Raw genomic sequence first — 15,325 nt, forward strand, 5'->3', positions numbered from 1 at the left:
TTTTTTTTTTTTTTTTTTTTTTTTTTTCTCTCCACGTTCATCCTATGTATCAGCTAAAGTACGAGAAAATAATTACCACATAATTGTGATTATGCTTCCTCCTGGAGGTACATTATGCCACCATCACCTCTCGCCCACATTTCGTGTTACTACGAAAAAGAAGAAAAAAAAAAATTAACAAGCTTGTTTTGTGTTTCCTCTATATAGCGCACCCTAAAAAACAGTTGTGAATTCACGTACAATTTTGTGTACACAGAACAAGGTGTATAATCAACACCCCACGCCACTTTTCCCCGACAAAAAAAAAAAAAAAACACAACTTGGAACGGGCAAACGGGAAGGTGAAAAAACTACACGTGGGAACTGTGATAGCAAGCCAAAACTGCAGGGGACACACTTGAATAGATATACACACGTATCGTGCGACGGCTAGCCAAAATGAAGAACTTGGTTCAAAGATACCTCTTCAGGAAAAGCTCCTTCCCCCGTTTCTGCTCCAAGAGGAGCATTTGCACCCTAAGTCAGAAGAGAAATTTATCCGCATATAAAATATACACAGACGGGCTCATCCACTCGGAATTCTCAACCGAATTAAAAACGACAAATGAAGTGAACAGACTTCCTATTTTCCGCATACTAGATACGGAAGGAAATTTATTAGACGGCCATACTGCCCCCTTTAGCGATGAAGAAATAGTGAACCTATACAAACAGATGGTTGAATTCTCAATATGGGATGAAATATTTTATGGCATTCAAAGACAAGGCAGAATTTCCTTTTACATTGTAAATGATGGAGAAGAGGGGATCCAGTTTGGTTTGGGAAAAGTTCTAACTCCAGAAGACCACCTATACTGTCAATATAGAGAAACAGGCATTTTATTGTCCAGGGGATTTGATTACCCGGATATCATTAATCAACTGTTTGGGAACAAATATGATGAAGGGAAAGGAAGACAAATGTGTATTTGCTACACAAGTAAGAACTTAAACATACACACCATTACAACTCCTTTAGCATCTCAATTATCTCATGCCGCAGGTTGTGGTTATGCGTTGAAATTGAAAAATCAGAAGGCTGTTGCTGCGACATTTTGTGGGGATGGTTCTTCATCGGAAGGAGATTTTTATGCCGCTTTAAATTTTGCAGCTGTAAGAGAATCCCAAACCATGTTTATTTGCAAAAATAATTTGTATGCTATATCTACTTCTATAAAAGATCAGTACAGAGGTGATGGTGTGGCTCCTAGGGCCCTAGCTTTAGGTATAGAATCCGTTAGGGTTGATGGAAATGATTTATTCGCTACCTATTTAGCTGCCAAAAAAATGAGGGAAATTTGCACAGAACAATCTAAACCTGTCTTTATGGAATTTATGGCCTACAGATATGGTCATCATAGTACCTCCGATGATTCTACCCTGTACAGACCAAAGGAAGAAAATGATGCATGGAAAAAAGATGGGGTCCATCCAATAAGCAGACTATTCCTTTACTTAAAAAATAAAAATCTGTACACAGATGAGGATGACAAACTGCACAGAAAAGCCGTCAAAGAAAAAGTTCTAAAAGAGTTGAAGAAGCATGAAAGCATTAAAAGGTACAATATTGTAGGTGGCCTCTTTGAAAATGTGTACCATGAGGAGGATTGGAATTTAAAGGAGCAAAGGGAAAACTTTGAGGAGTTTTTCAAGAAGCATAAAAACTGCTACGACACATCCAAGTTTGAAAGCTAGTTGAGCTACTCAAGTCGAGCCATCGGCCGGAGCAGCAGTAGCTGTATAGCTTGTGTCTCATTTTCTTCAGCTTTTTGCGTGCGATTAAAAGGGACGAGGTTGGGGGACACGGTGTGTACCCAGACAGTTCGTGAGTGCGTCTGCATCTATCGTCTAAACCAGTTCCAAAATGGTTCCGCCAAAAATTACTCGCATGACCTAAAAATTTAGGGAGAACAAACAGAGCAAGCTCACCTAGCATTTTTGTTCTCCCGTAATCACTCCAAACAACTATTTTTTACACACTCCTGTGTTCCAACCAAACAGCTTTCAACAATTTACCCTTCATGTGCAATAACGGTAAAGCGGTTGAATCAAATAGTTTTTTTTGAAAAAGAAATTATGCGATTCAGTATAAAATGTACCATGAGAGGCGCACGCAATGAAGCAAATTCCACTTGCAGTTGTGAACAATTCAGCTACAGGCATCGAAAAGATGGTTCCCCATTTGAATGTGCACCTGTGTGTTCATGCAATCTTAGGCACCGCTAGAACATTTTACATGTATGAAGCCTTTTGCGCTACGGCAATAAAGGACAATGCAGTGAAAAATATAAGGCAGCCAATTTGCATGCACACATAGCTGCAAACATGTTTAAGACGGTTTCGAAAAAAAAAAAAAATTGGAAATTTGTATATATATAAATCGTCATGCCAATCTTTGAGAGCACCCAATTGACGGTCAACAGGGATCTTAAAAAGGGAATAAACTGCCCTTTTCTTTATCACCGCTTCATTGTAATGTCGCTTTCCCTTCATGAAGGTACCACACCAGGAGGGGGCTACTCGATTCGAGCAAAACACATGCGCGCATGAATCCTCTAATGAGCAAAAACAATCACAACTTTTCTTTCTGCCCATTTTGAAAAAAAAATTGATCAATACACCTTCCATTTTTATACGAAAAAAAAAAAAAATAAGAGAAAGCGGAATGTTTAGTCCCTCACCATTAAGTTAAAAAAATAAAATAATTTCCACCTTGCACACATGCGCGAGTAGCAAACCGGAGAGCGCTGAGGATGCCCAGATCGTTCTTTCTGTATATATTTACAAAATTATGAAACTCAAGTTGGAAAAAATGAACGAAACAAACGCGCAAAGCAGGAAGCATTTTGTCCGCTATGCTTCCGCGCCACCTCCCCCCCAATGATGCTTCTTCACAAGGGGACACGTAAAAAAAAAAAAAAAAAAAAAAAAAAAGGGAAAAACTTAGTGCAATATAACAAAATAGCAATGTGACTGAGGCACAACAATACAGCAACACTGATGGGAGAATCCCTCGGAAACAACGTCAAATTTGTAGACTTTCGTAAAATGTTACAATGGAAAAGTGGCCAATTCGTTTTCCTGGACGAATGAACGTTTATTAGCCTTTCTTTATTTTTCTTTTCATCATTCCATTACACGCACACACACATATACACACAAAAAAAAAAAAAAAAAAAAAAAAAAAAAAAAAAAAACGGATAACAATAACAATAACGCCTCTCCGTAAGCACACTCAACTTAGCGTCGACGAAGGGTAACATACAACTCTCAGTGAAAGGAAGACTGTCCATTAGTTTGCACTAAATCGGTACGGTTAAACATCAACATAGTATTTACAAAAAAATGAAAAATGCTAGTGAGGGCAAAAAAGGCTTACGCGAAGATTAACGTGTAACTCGCTGCGATGTGTATATGCCCTCACCTGGGCAACTTTCCTCCTCCCAGGCGATCCAGCCGAAGGAGAAACTGCCAGGGGAGCAGTTTCTCCGTTTGTCAGACGGATCGAGCGGAAACTATTCCGGTTCCTCCCCCCCAACATATATTATCCATTCCTCTCCGATATATATTCCTTTCTTCCATCTTCTGAATTCTCATCGTGGCTAGCATTCTCCCGATGAGCCATCATTCCAAAAGGTAATATTGACTGGACATAATTGTAGTACGAATTATTCTCCTTCTTGCTGTCGGACATGTACCCACGCGAAATGTGGGATTCCTTCGAATCGGACAACGAAAAAGAAGTTCCCTTGCTGTTACTACACGAAAGTTTCACATCTGACTTTGATTTAAAACTGGATAATCTAACAATGTCCAAAGAATTTGAAGAATTTTCATCCCCGTTTCGACTTCCCTTTTTGAAACACCTTGCACTTCTTGAACCTTTTGAACTTCTTGAGCTTTTCTTTTTGTTTAAAAACTTTTTCGAAATATTTTGCTTAAACTTCTGGTCCCGTTCTTCGAGGTATAAGCTACTGTACATGCTGTCACCCAGCTTACTGTCCATAGCACTTACGGAGCTCATCTCCTCTCTATGGATTTCTTCGTTCTCCTTAACCTGGTACTTGCTCTTCACGTAATCGCTTAGGTTCTCTGAGGAAAACGACAAGCTGGGCGTTTTCACTCCACGTCGTGTATTCCACGTGTCTAGCTTCTCCCCCTTGTTTTTTTTCCTTTCCTTCCTCTTCGCACCCGTAACATTTCTCACCTCGTCAAATTTTCCACTTTGGTATTTCTTCTCCTCTGTGGCTTCTACACCCCCTTTCCCTGCACTATCCTCATATGCATTTTTCGCAGATGAAGCGCTCCCGACGGAATTGCCGCTTCCTTCTGAGATTTCCTGATTAGACTGGCTGTATCCAAAGCGCGGCGAATTTTTCTGCCCCCTAGGACTGCTCTTATCCAGAAATTTTTCACCAAAATAATTATCCACCTTGTTTATATTACCACTGCTGTACGGTCTCTTCGTCAAAGCGTTTCCTTCCGACTCATTTTCTTTTACCTCCTTCGTGATGTTTTCATTGGATATACTCATACTGTTTGCAGTTTCTATACGACTGATAATACGCATGGGGAGAATTTCCTTCTCACTTGGCTTTCTCTCACCTTCTCTGTGCGGTTGCTTCTCCTCCACTGCACCGTTTGTTTTCTCATCATTCAAGTTTACCTCCATTTTGGTGGAGTTCTTTTTCTTCTCCTTGAGTTTGTTTATATACGAATATAATTTATCCACCTGATGGCTCATTTTCCGTTTCGTGACACCTCCCCCCTTTTTATTATTGACGTCACTACTTAGCATGAAGCTCTTCGACATAAACATTTTCCCATGTCCACTCATCCTTTTGGGACCGACCCCTTCGTGATCCTTCTCTAGTATATCATCATCCATATGTTCTTCATTATTTTCGTTGGAAGCAACACTGGGTGCACTCTTCAGAATCATTTCATCCATGCGCGTGGACATTTGTTTGGACTTCTTTTTTGATGGCTTGAAGCTAAACTTTCCCAAATTCTTAAAGAATTTATTAATTTTATTTTTTTTATTTCCTTTTTTTATAGAACCTATGCTCGAGAAGTTGTCGTATTCTTTGCCCCCCTCGTCTACCTCCTCTTCATCCTCATCATGTGAGTAGTACGAAATGTCTGAGTGAGTAATGGAGTTATTTTTTTTGCTTCGATTTTGGTGTTCCCCTTGGTGGGCATCATTATTCCGTGATTTTTCTCCCCTCCCCGTTTCTTCATCCGCTCCGATTTGGTCTACTACATTCTTCTCTTTTTCCTTGCCTTCACCGTAACGGCTGCACTCCCTTTTGTGCTCCCCCAATGAGCCTGACCCATAATCCACAAAAGAATTTGCCTTTTTATTTACTACGCTAGAATTTTCCTTGGAATTTCTTCCTAAACTCATCGAGTGCTCCTCCACAAATGAATATACCTTATTTATCTGAGTCTCTTTGTTGTAGGATGCGCGACGCTTGCTTTCTTCCATGTCTTCGTTTATTTGGCTCGTCAATATAGGTTCTGCTGCCTTAGGTCTGCCATTTTTTGTGGGTTCGTGTTTTCCTTGATGCCTACCTCCTTCTTTCCCTTGTTGTTTTTCTGGTTGGCTATGGCCTTGCTTTGCCTCCTGCATTTCCTGCTTGGATTCTTCCTTTCCTCCATCCTTCACTATGTTGAGACTTTTCCTAGCACCCACACCCATGCTAGCATTCGACTTCGCCGGAAGTTCAGAACTCTGGTCCTTGTGTAGTTCTTCAATGGACACGATTTTTTCCTTTTCCTCTTCCAAGTGTAGATGGTCTCCCACTTCCTTTTCTAAAATTTGGTATTCGAATTCTCCATCATATTTGTACTCTTCCTCATCAGAGGAGGATTGCCTCTCCAAAGCCTTGTCCCTTTGGTCTAGGCTTCCCCTTTTTACGGTGCCATTTTCCCGTGTTGATTTTCTGGAATTATTTTTTTTATCCCCCCTGGTGGTGTCTTCCTTACCCTTTACGCGTTTCTCCTTTTTCTCTCCCTTTGCGGAGTTGTCGGACGAAGATTCATCGCTGTCGGAAGATTTCTCCTTGCTCTTTTTTTTCCTGTTCAGATAAAAAATCTTTTTTAAAGTACTCATATTACTCTTTTTGTTTTTTTTTTTCTTTTTCTTTTTGTTATATTTACTTGAATCCACAATTTTGGAATATTCCATGGGGTAGCCATCTTCATTCTGTGAACTGTTCGACTTGGATTTGGACTTGGCCGCTGATTCGGAGCTACCCGACTTGCTTCCGGAGCTCTTCTTGTTCTGCTCACTTTTGAAGAAAAAGAAGCTGTCGAAGAAGGAGCCATTGTTTTCCTTCTTATTTATGCTTGACCGTCCTATTCGTACACCAGAGCTGGAACTGCTGCTACCGTGGGAATCGCTCTTCCGCTCAGAGGGGTTTTTTCCATTATGAGATTCGCATCCTGTGTGGGAACCGCTCCTAAGTCGAGAGTCAGTATGCAGATAAGAATCGTTGTAAATGTAGGAGTTGTTTACTCTATCGGGGTGGCTACTACGGACATCTTCCCCGATGTTGTCTTTGTCGTTATTGGCATTCGTATGGGTATTCATCTTCATAGTTGCATCTCCCTTCTTCGCGTTGTCTCCATTTTCCACGACCATGTGCTCCTTCAAATTAGTCGATTCCTTCACTGAAGTTGTGCCCCCCTTCTTCTGGTTCAACTCCTCATTTTCCTTCTTCAGATGAGACCCGTCTTTAGGATTACTCTGCTTGTGGGTCTTCTTATTAAAGCTGTAAATCAAGGACTGAACATATCCCTTTTTTTTATTGGCATATTTAGTACCCTCCGTATTGGAAATGGAATTCTTTTTCCCCTCTCCGTGTGTAAAGTTCGCCTCTTCATCATCACTATTCTTTTCTCCATATACGTTGTACTTTTTAAATAATGAACTGATCTTTTTGTTGTCGCCCTGAGCATTTAGTATCTTTGCGTACAAGTCCTGGTAGCACATAGAGCTCCTCTCAAAATCCAAAATAACCTCATAAATATTTTTACTAATAACATTATTTGAAGTAAAATTTTTCGCAATTTTTTTTTCCATGTCACATAGCTTCAAATTCATTAGACCTTTCATTCGTCCGCACCACAATTCTTTTATTTTCTTGTTTATACATTTCTCCAAATATTTTTTTTTTTCCTCCTTAAGCTTCTCCAAATCGACATTGCTCCCTATGTACTCCCTCTGAAGCTTCAAATCTATCCACTGCCATTTTGAACAATCCTTAACCCACTTCTCAAAGAGCTTAAAACTCCCCCATTTATCGTTTAGCAAGGTTTCCAGCTTTTTTATGTCTTCCTTGCTAGATACTATTTCGAACCCCGTGTACTCCATTGGGTTGCTCATATGTTTCGCCCTACCAATGGGGTCTGCAATATGTACGGTTGTAGAGGAGGTGACCCCCGTGGAAGGGGTGCATACATAATTTTTCATGTCATGTCCATTACCCAAGTAAACATTTTGCAGGGGGTCAATTCGCCCCCTTTCAACCAGATCACCATTCTGCACATCCACACTGGAACGTACTGTGAAGCCACCTGAATGATTGTTCGAATCCACGGGTTGCATAATCCGCGGGCTACTGTTCATCTTCTCCACAACGAATACATCTCCCCCATGAAGATCATTACATCCAATTCGATACTCCGCATAGGGGTTGTTCCTCATCATGGGGTGAACATTCGTGTGCTCCGTAAAGTTACGAAAGCTTCTCATTTTATCTAGTCCATTACAGAATAGAGAACATTCCTTAGCAACGCCCCTCATTATATTATTACTGTTGCTTTGCATTCTGCGACCATCACTCTTGCCATAAATATAACGAAGTCCATTTGCGTCATATCCATTGGTGACCGCTGCAGAAGTAGCCTCGCCGTAATAACTGTTCAAGTCGTCCGAGTAAGTACCCCCGTTTGTTGCCTTCAAATTAGACACATAAGTACAAGGCTGCTGAGTTTCCTTCCTTGCATAATGCACATCTATGGGAGCGGTGTGTGAAACGATTTTGTGGGTTCTAAAATTGGAACCCATCCTCCGAGGATCATCTGCAACCACATAGGAATGATTCAAAATGGTGGTAGACGGTGGATAATTTAGCAGCTGTTCTGAATTTATCAGGTGTGCTCTGTCCAGAACCCCACCGGTATGATCACCAAATGTTACATTTTTATTCATCATTTGAGGTGGAGGCATATGGTTATCCTTCCTCTCGTTGGTTAAAACACAGAAATTTTTAAACTTATTTTGGTTTACTCCGTCCTTATGATAGCTCCCTCCCTCGACATGAACACAATCGTATAGGGAGAAAAAGCTATTCAAGTCCTTCTGATATTCTGGACACATGATTTGCTTCTTCCTCTGTTCAGCTTCATATTTGGCATTCGTACCATTCGTGTGATATATCTCATTTGGATGTGGCAATGAGCATACATTATTTATTGCCTCAAAAATTATTTGAACAACATTTTTTTTTAGATTATGTATATCGTCGTTCATATTTTTTACTTCTTCATAGTAGGATTGCACTTCTTCCTCAAGACAGTACTTAAGTTGCTTATACAGGAAGCTCAACATAGTTTTTGCAAAAGTTAGTTCTCCATTTTTATCAACAATTTTTTTCATTTCATCCAATTTGTTATACACTATTTTTCTTATCAAGGAGTTAAATTTCTTCGTGTCATATACACAGAGAATTAGCTCCTTCAATTTTGTGTTGATGTATTTAAATTTTAAAAGATCCAATGTTATGTGATTCAAAATAATTTTATTTACATCATCCTTAACAGTACTGTCTTCTAGCATGTCGTATTTTGTTCTTAATTTATTTTTCCTTATGTCTTCTATCAGAATATCAATTATTTCATTTTGGAAAAGGAGTATATATTTCAAATCATCATATATTCTTTTTACATTACCCTTCTTCTTAATTTTGTCTATATCTATTTTTATTTTTTCGATTTCTTTTTTTAAATCTTCATGTGGTTCAAAATTATAATTTCTGTCCTCTGCCTCATTCTCCTCATTGAATTTTTTTCCACTCGTTTGCTTTTGAGCAAGTTCGTCCTTGCTCTCACTTTTAATCTCCCCCATGGAAGAATTTTTTTTTTTTTTTTTTTTTATCTTCATTTTTTTTTTACTCTCTCTTGACATTTTCTTGTCTACTTTTTTATCCTTTTTGTTTGTTTTTCCTGTTAACGATTTATCCACTTGTTTGGTGTCCCTTGGGCTACGTTCCTCCACGATTTTATCGGACAGGTCGTCGCCTCTGTTTAGCTCACTAAAGGACAGGTAGTACTTCTCTTCGTCTACGTTATTCGGATTGGAAAGTATACAATTGGAGTCATATATTTTCGAAACGTTTTCTTCAATTTCTTCCGATTTTTTTTTCTTTTTAAAAATGTTCATAAAATTGTTTTTCTTCGTTGCTTTTGTTTCCTTCTGATCGTAGGAGGGGGGTTTCTTCACCTTTTCCTTTTCTTTCTCCTTCTCCCTTTCCTGCTCCTCCTCCCTATCTTCCTCCATCTGGGCAATAGCGTTGGAGCTATCCAGCTCGTTCATCTCCTTCATTTCCTTAATTTCCTTTTCGTACACATTCTCTGTTCTGAAAAAAAACATTTTTAGGTATGTGCGCAGATGTATGTGTGGTTCATTGCGATCACCCCTGTTCGCACGGACAGACGGCGAATTCTTAACATGAATCCTTCACCAGCCAGAACGCACAAGTGTATGTTGATGGGGGGAGAGCATCTACTTGCGGAAATGTAAACATACGTGTGTACACACACGCATATGCATAAAATAGGGGTGGAAAAGGGGTCATTAAAATAATTCTTGCGCGAGCCTTCGCCATTTCTCTATTCGAAAAGAGGCAGGCATACTTGTAGACAAATTCGCAGATCAATCAAAAGTAGAAGTCATAAAAAAAATACTCTCTCACAGTAAACTTAACAGGCAAAAAAGCATAAAAAAATAAACACTGTCTGATGACCCTGACATGCTTCTCATTTAGGAAATAATCAGACTGCACAATTTACACAGAAGAAAATAATTAAAGGGAAAGTGTGAGGTTCAGTCTCGGACGGGTATTATGACCCGCAAAAAAGAGCAACTTTTCATTCTCATTCTCATTCTCATTCTCATTCTCATTCTTTTTTTTTTTTTTTTTTTTTTTTTTACTCTATTTTAATAATATATATTTTTTTTTCTATTATTCCTTTGTTTTGTCCCTTCTTCGTGTGAAGCTCTACCAAATGGTATTTAGTATTGAGCAATGCGTTGGAAATGCTTTATAAGGGGGGGTATGCTCATTACGTTTCTGTGACACAATTAAAATAGTTGCCCCTTCTTCCCCTGTGACACTCATTTTTTTCTCTTTCTCGCAATGCTTCCTTCACAGTAAAGAATTTGCGCATCTTATGATAGGTGTGAACCTTATACAGAGTTCCCCTTTTAATCAAACATTTGCGGGCGCTAAGTTCCTGTCTCTTCATGGAGACAAGACCACAAAAGTTGTGCGCGTGCTTAAATGCAGTTAAATAACTGTTAAATGCCAATTTGATGTCCAATCGCATAATGTACAGAAGAAACAAGTTGATCACCCTTCCTCCAACACTTATGTAAGACCATTTTGAAACAACATCTAAGTACCATATTGATGTGCAATAATAAAGGGTACTTTAATCTACACACACTATATGTGCACAACATGTACTCCTACAGGATGGACACCCTCTCGCATGTGGTGCTACATAAGACTGAAACGTTGCAGTTGTACTTATCGTTTTTGTTTTTTTTTTCTTTTTCTTACATGTCACTTGTGCCGGAAACATCTTGAGTCTTCTTGAAGGTGTCTAAGTTCAGCGAGTAGCTCATTATAATTGTTTTTTTTTCTTTTTTTTTTCCTTGTCTGTGCGTTCTCTGTTCATGTACGTTTATGTGTCCTCGCAAAATTGTTGCTTGGGGAAGACAATCTGTGGAACAGTTTGACTCCTCCTTGTGCTTCTCTTAAGCATAAATGACAAAAGTAAAATAAAGCTTGGATTAGCAGTAACGTAGGGAGTTTTTTTAATTCCCATAAGGTAGAAATAGATATATACATACTTTTACATAGATAACTCGTGACATATGCTATTTTCCCACCATTTTGAGGCTATAACTCTTGGCAGGAAAAATCAAACACAATTGCAGTTTGTGTTTCTTTGCTCGTTTCTTTCTCTTCCCTTTTCTACTTTGCGTAGAAATAACCTTCCCCCTCGCTATGTTTTTAACTGCTCTGCTGAAACGTTGTAAGTTCAGTTAATTCTTGCTAAAAAGGGGAGGGGGGCGCGCAGTCTGGACCAAACAAATTAGTGAAGAAATATTTTGGACGCAATGATCTTTTGCGCGGCATGAGCGAAAAGATGGAGAAGAAGCTTCACAAGAAGGGCAAACGTGAGCAACGTGAGCAACGTGAGCAACGTGAGCAACGTAAACAAAATTCAGAAAATTATACAAAACGCACAAAACAAAGGGAATTTATAATGAAACACACAAAAAAGGGGTAATCGCAGAATGTGTAAAAAACTGAGGAAATTATACAAGTTTTGCAAAACCGTTCCCAAATGCTGCAAAATTATACTAGCACATTTTTTCCCACGCATGCTAAAAAGTAAACGGTTCCGCCAGACGCTAAAAACACTAATTTTGGTCACCCCGCCTAATCACATTTGGTGAAAAAATTGACACAGCAAAACAACATTTCTGTGTATTTACCATAACTCTCTTTTAAATTTCTTTCCTTAATCTACGCTTGAATTTTTATTTTTGTCAACAGCAGACCTTTACATTTGCTTCGTACACATGTACAAAAATATGTGTGATGAATGCGCATAAATAGCCGTTGTTTTATATATATTTATATATATATATATGTATATGTAGAATAGCCCGTACAGGCAATACAAACACCATTTTGGCTAAGTTTGAAAATTTTGAAATCAACATTTTATTTCGTCCATCACCCGTTTGTACTATTTTAACTCCATTACGTGATTTTATTGATCCATAAAAGCAGACTTATGCGCATCTTAGTGTAACGATTTTTTCAACTTTTTGAAAGATGGAAAAATGGACATTTCACGCCTTTTTGTATGAACTTCCACATTTTATGCCAATCCTTTTCCGCCCCATTCGTGCGATGAACGGATATATATTCTTTTAAACAGCAAAAAATAATAAATAAAATGGTGAACAGAACGGTAAATCACGAAACAAAATAAATGACACACGAACCAAATCACCTGTGTTAATCACCTTTTCCTTTTATGTAATGCCCCTTATGTTACGTAACGAATAGTGTACACAGAAGCACATGTGAACGCTGTGTGTGTACTTTTTTTGTTGTTGTTTTAAATGGAATAATATACTTTTATGATATTTCCAAGAAATGTGCAATTTTTTTTTTAAACCATCATTTTGGAAAATATACAAATAAAAACATGCGATATATGTGTTACCGCGACACTTGCGCGCTGAATAAACTTTCGGAGGATGCACACACGTTACCCCCTTCTTTCTGAAAGACTCTTGTCCATTCTTCGTTGCATGTTTAGCAGAACAATTTTGCATGATATGCATTTATTAGTCATTACCGCGCATTTTAAAAACCTCTCAGGAAAGCATACAACGACGTTTACACTGTTATACATTTTTTCCTTTCGGCTTTTCTCACCCTCCTAACGATATAGCCAAAGTTGTAAATTTCATACAGTAAGCAAATGCGCAACGGCGACATAATTATCTGCAATACACCCCTTCAAAGTTTCTGCAGAATTATGGTTGTGAAGCATCAAAAATGGGCGTCACGCTGATGGCCCTGGCTGCGATGATGTGCCAAGCTAGGCATAATTCATATGTAGAACATTGTTATATGTACATACATATATCACACTGGTTAATAATAACCCCCCAAGTGATGAACGCGACAAGCAGAGTGATGGGGGGGGGGGGGGGATGACAAGGTACAAAGTTTAGCCCATTACTTCTACAGAGTCATGTCTGTACTTTCACTATAATATTGGCCTCCACTTCCCTATAGATATACACAATTTTGACTCAAACAAACCGTTGAGTCACAGAAATAGTGAAATGTTTCGTAACGCCCCTCCCCTCGGTGCATTGCTAATTCGACATGTGGCAAAATGCCTTAAGTGCCGAGGGGGAAAAAAAAAAAATTCCACGCAATACCACATAACACACATTGAACTCCTATCTGCCTGAATAGCAATCCACACAATTACTAAAGGAACGTGCAAATTTTCAAAAAAAAAAAAAAAAAAAAGACAATTGTTTACCTATTAATAAGCCCATATGAATCATTCTAAGGTTACATTGTCAAAGTTGCACATAAATGAAGAAATGAATGGTGCGTTCTCTTTAACACCCCTAAGACGTGCAATAATGGTAACTTGGCATGCAGGTGTACGAAAATCTGTACATGTAAATATATCGCAACATATTTCCGTTTTGCGGTGCCCCCCCAATTTCAATTAATTGTGCAAATACCATGCATTCCAAATGCGCATATGCTAACTGCCTAGAGGATGTAATTCCACGTTGCCCTTTTTCCTTTTCTGTTTCATTTTTTTTCCCAACATTGTTAAAAGTTAAACAAAAACAAAAAAAAAAAAAAAAAAAAAAAAACCTTTGAGCAGTAAAATTGTTCTGACCAGGAAAAAATATATTTCACTTCACCACGTTTAAAGTCGCATGATCCACAGGCGATTTAGCAAAAATCCGTGAAGAAAATTCTTAATGTATTCATTACGCATATGGTTATTGTTTATATGTTGGCAACATTAAATATGCAGTATATACCCCATATTATGTATCTACACTGTGCAAATCCGACAAACATACACTTTCTCTTTCCCCATAGCATGCACGTTTGCAGAAGCTCCTTCTGTAAAGGTTGCTCCGAAAATATGCGTGGAATGATATATTTCCCGTTCTATACTTAAGGGGAATACTTAAAAAAGGCTTCTTCGGGGGGAAAAGGCGTCAATTTTTATGCGAACCTTTGATTTGCTTACCACGCAAACGCTTAATACTGCATTAACCTCTATATACATCCTCTGTTTGCTATCGGGGAATGGGCAAAAGCCAAAAAGCGCTTTAATTTTATAGAATACGTGCAATGCGTATATAAATGATGGTGTATATTACCCACATGCATAATGTTACATACGTAGTATTTATTATGTCGAAGGTTATATTCATATGCGCAATAAGTAGTATAGTATAATATAGCACGAGGAACTTATATATGTATAATATGCAATAATGCATATGAATTTTTTGCTTCGTAGAGCACTGCATTACGCACTGTAAATAGTGACGGATTAAAAATTGCGAACTTATTTGCCCCCACCCACCACTAACCAAACACATTTTTTTTTGAAGGAGTTCCCTTTTCCCCCATTCATCGGGTTTTATGGCACTTCTTGTGCTAACATTGCGCGGAAAAAGAAAAAAAAAAAAAAAAAAGTGGAAAAATGTAATTTCCTCTTATCTTCAGTTTCGGCGGCAAATGTCACTCGTGCATAAAATAATATCGCGGGGGATATGTGATCATTGCGTTTATGCGCTTATAACATGTATTACATGCAATACATATATATATTCATTTACGCATGCTTCGTATGTATAGTAAATATATATATATATAAATAGTGCTTACATTTACATGCTGTACATTTGCGTATATTCCTTTTCCCACCATCAGGGGCTGCTCTGCGAGTAACCTGTTTGCATGTTTATGCGTTCAAGCATTTGTAATTGTTACTGTGAAAAACAAAAACCAACTGCGTGAACGCATTATGTTACCCCATGTACACCTCATTTTTCCTATAAAAAAAAACATGCGTGTTCTGCATGGTAAATTGTAACATACATGTACAAATAACGCATATAACGTTTGCACTTACAATTGCTGTTTTCATGTGATGCCACTTCGCAATCCACATACATGTATGGGCATTATATGCATATAAATACGTATACAATAAATGCATATGTAGTACTCTATGTTTATCTTCACATTAGTGCGTTTTAATTTATTCATTCACCCATTCATCCATTCGTCCGTTCGTTCGTCATTCGTTCTTTGGTTCGTTTTATTTTTTTTTTTTTTCCCTAGGAATTTTTTAAAAAAATAAACCGAAAGCGAAAATAGAAGGAAAATTGGTTTTCCATTTGTGCAGTTCC

General features: G+C 38.3%; 2 protein-coding genes across 2 annotated transcripts; one reads left to right on the plus strand and one right to left on the minus strand.

Moving 5' to 3' along the window:
* Positions 1-438: 438 nt before the first annotated feature.
* Positions 439-1,734, plus strand: PKNH_1413300 (2-oxoisovalerate dehydrogenase subunit alpha, mitochondrial, putative; the record flags this gene model as incomplete). The annotated part of the gene is made up of 1 exon (XM_002261986.1): positions 439-1,734. The coding sequence occupies one exon, from the start codon at positions 439-441 to the stop codon at positions 1,732-1,734; it is 1,296 nt and encodes a 431-aa protein (XP_002262022.1).
* A 1,849-nt stretch (positions 1,735-3,583) lies between these two features.
* Positions 3,584-10,954, minus strand: PKNH_1413400 (conserved Plasmodium protein, unknown function; the record flags this gene model as incomplete). Its single annotated transcript, XM_002261987.1, has 2 exons — positions 3,584-9,683; positions 10,890-10,954. 2 exons carry the CDS (start codon positions 10,952-10,954, stop codon positions 3,584-3,586), a joined length of 6,165 nt encoding a protein of 2,054 aa, XP_002262023.1.
* Between the last annotated feature and the right edge of the window lie 4,371 nt (positions 10,955-15,325).

Source organism: Plasmodium knowlesi, assembly GCF_000006355.2.
Source record: "Plasmodium knowlesi strain H genome assembly, chromosome: 14".
In the NCBI taxonomy this organism is placed as follows: domain Eukaryota; phylum Apicomplexa; class Aconoidasida; order Haemosporida; family Plasmodiidae; genus Plasmodium; species Plasmodium knowlesi.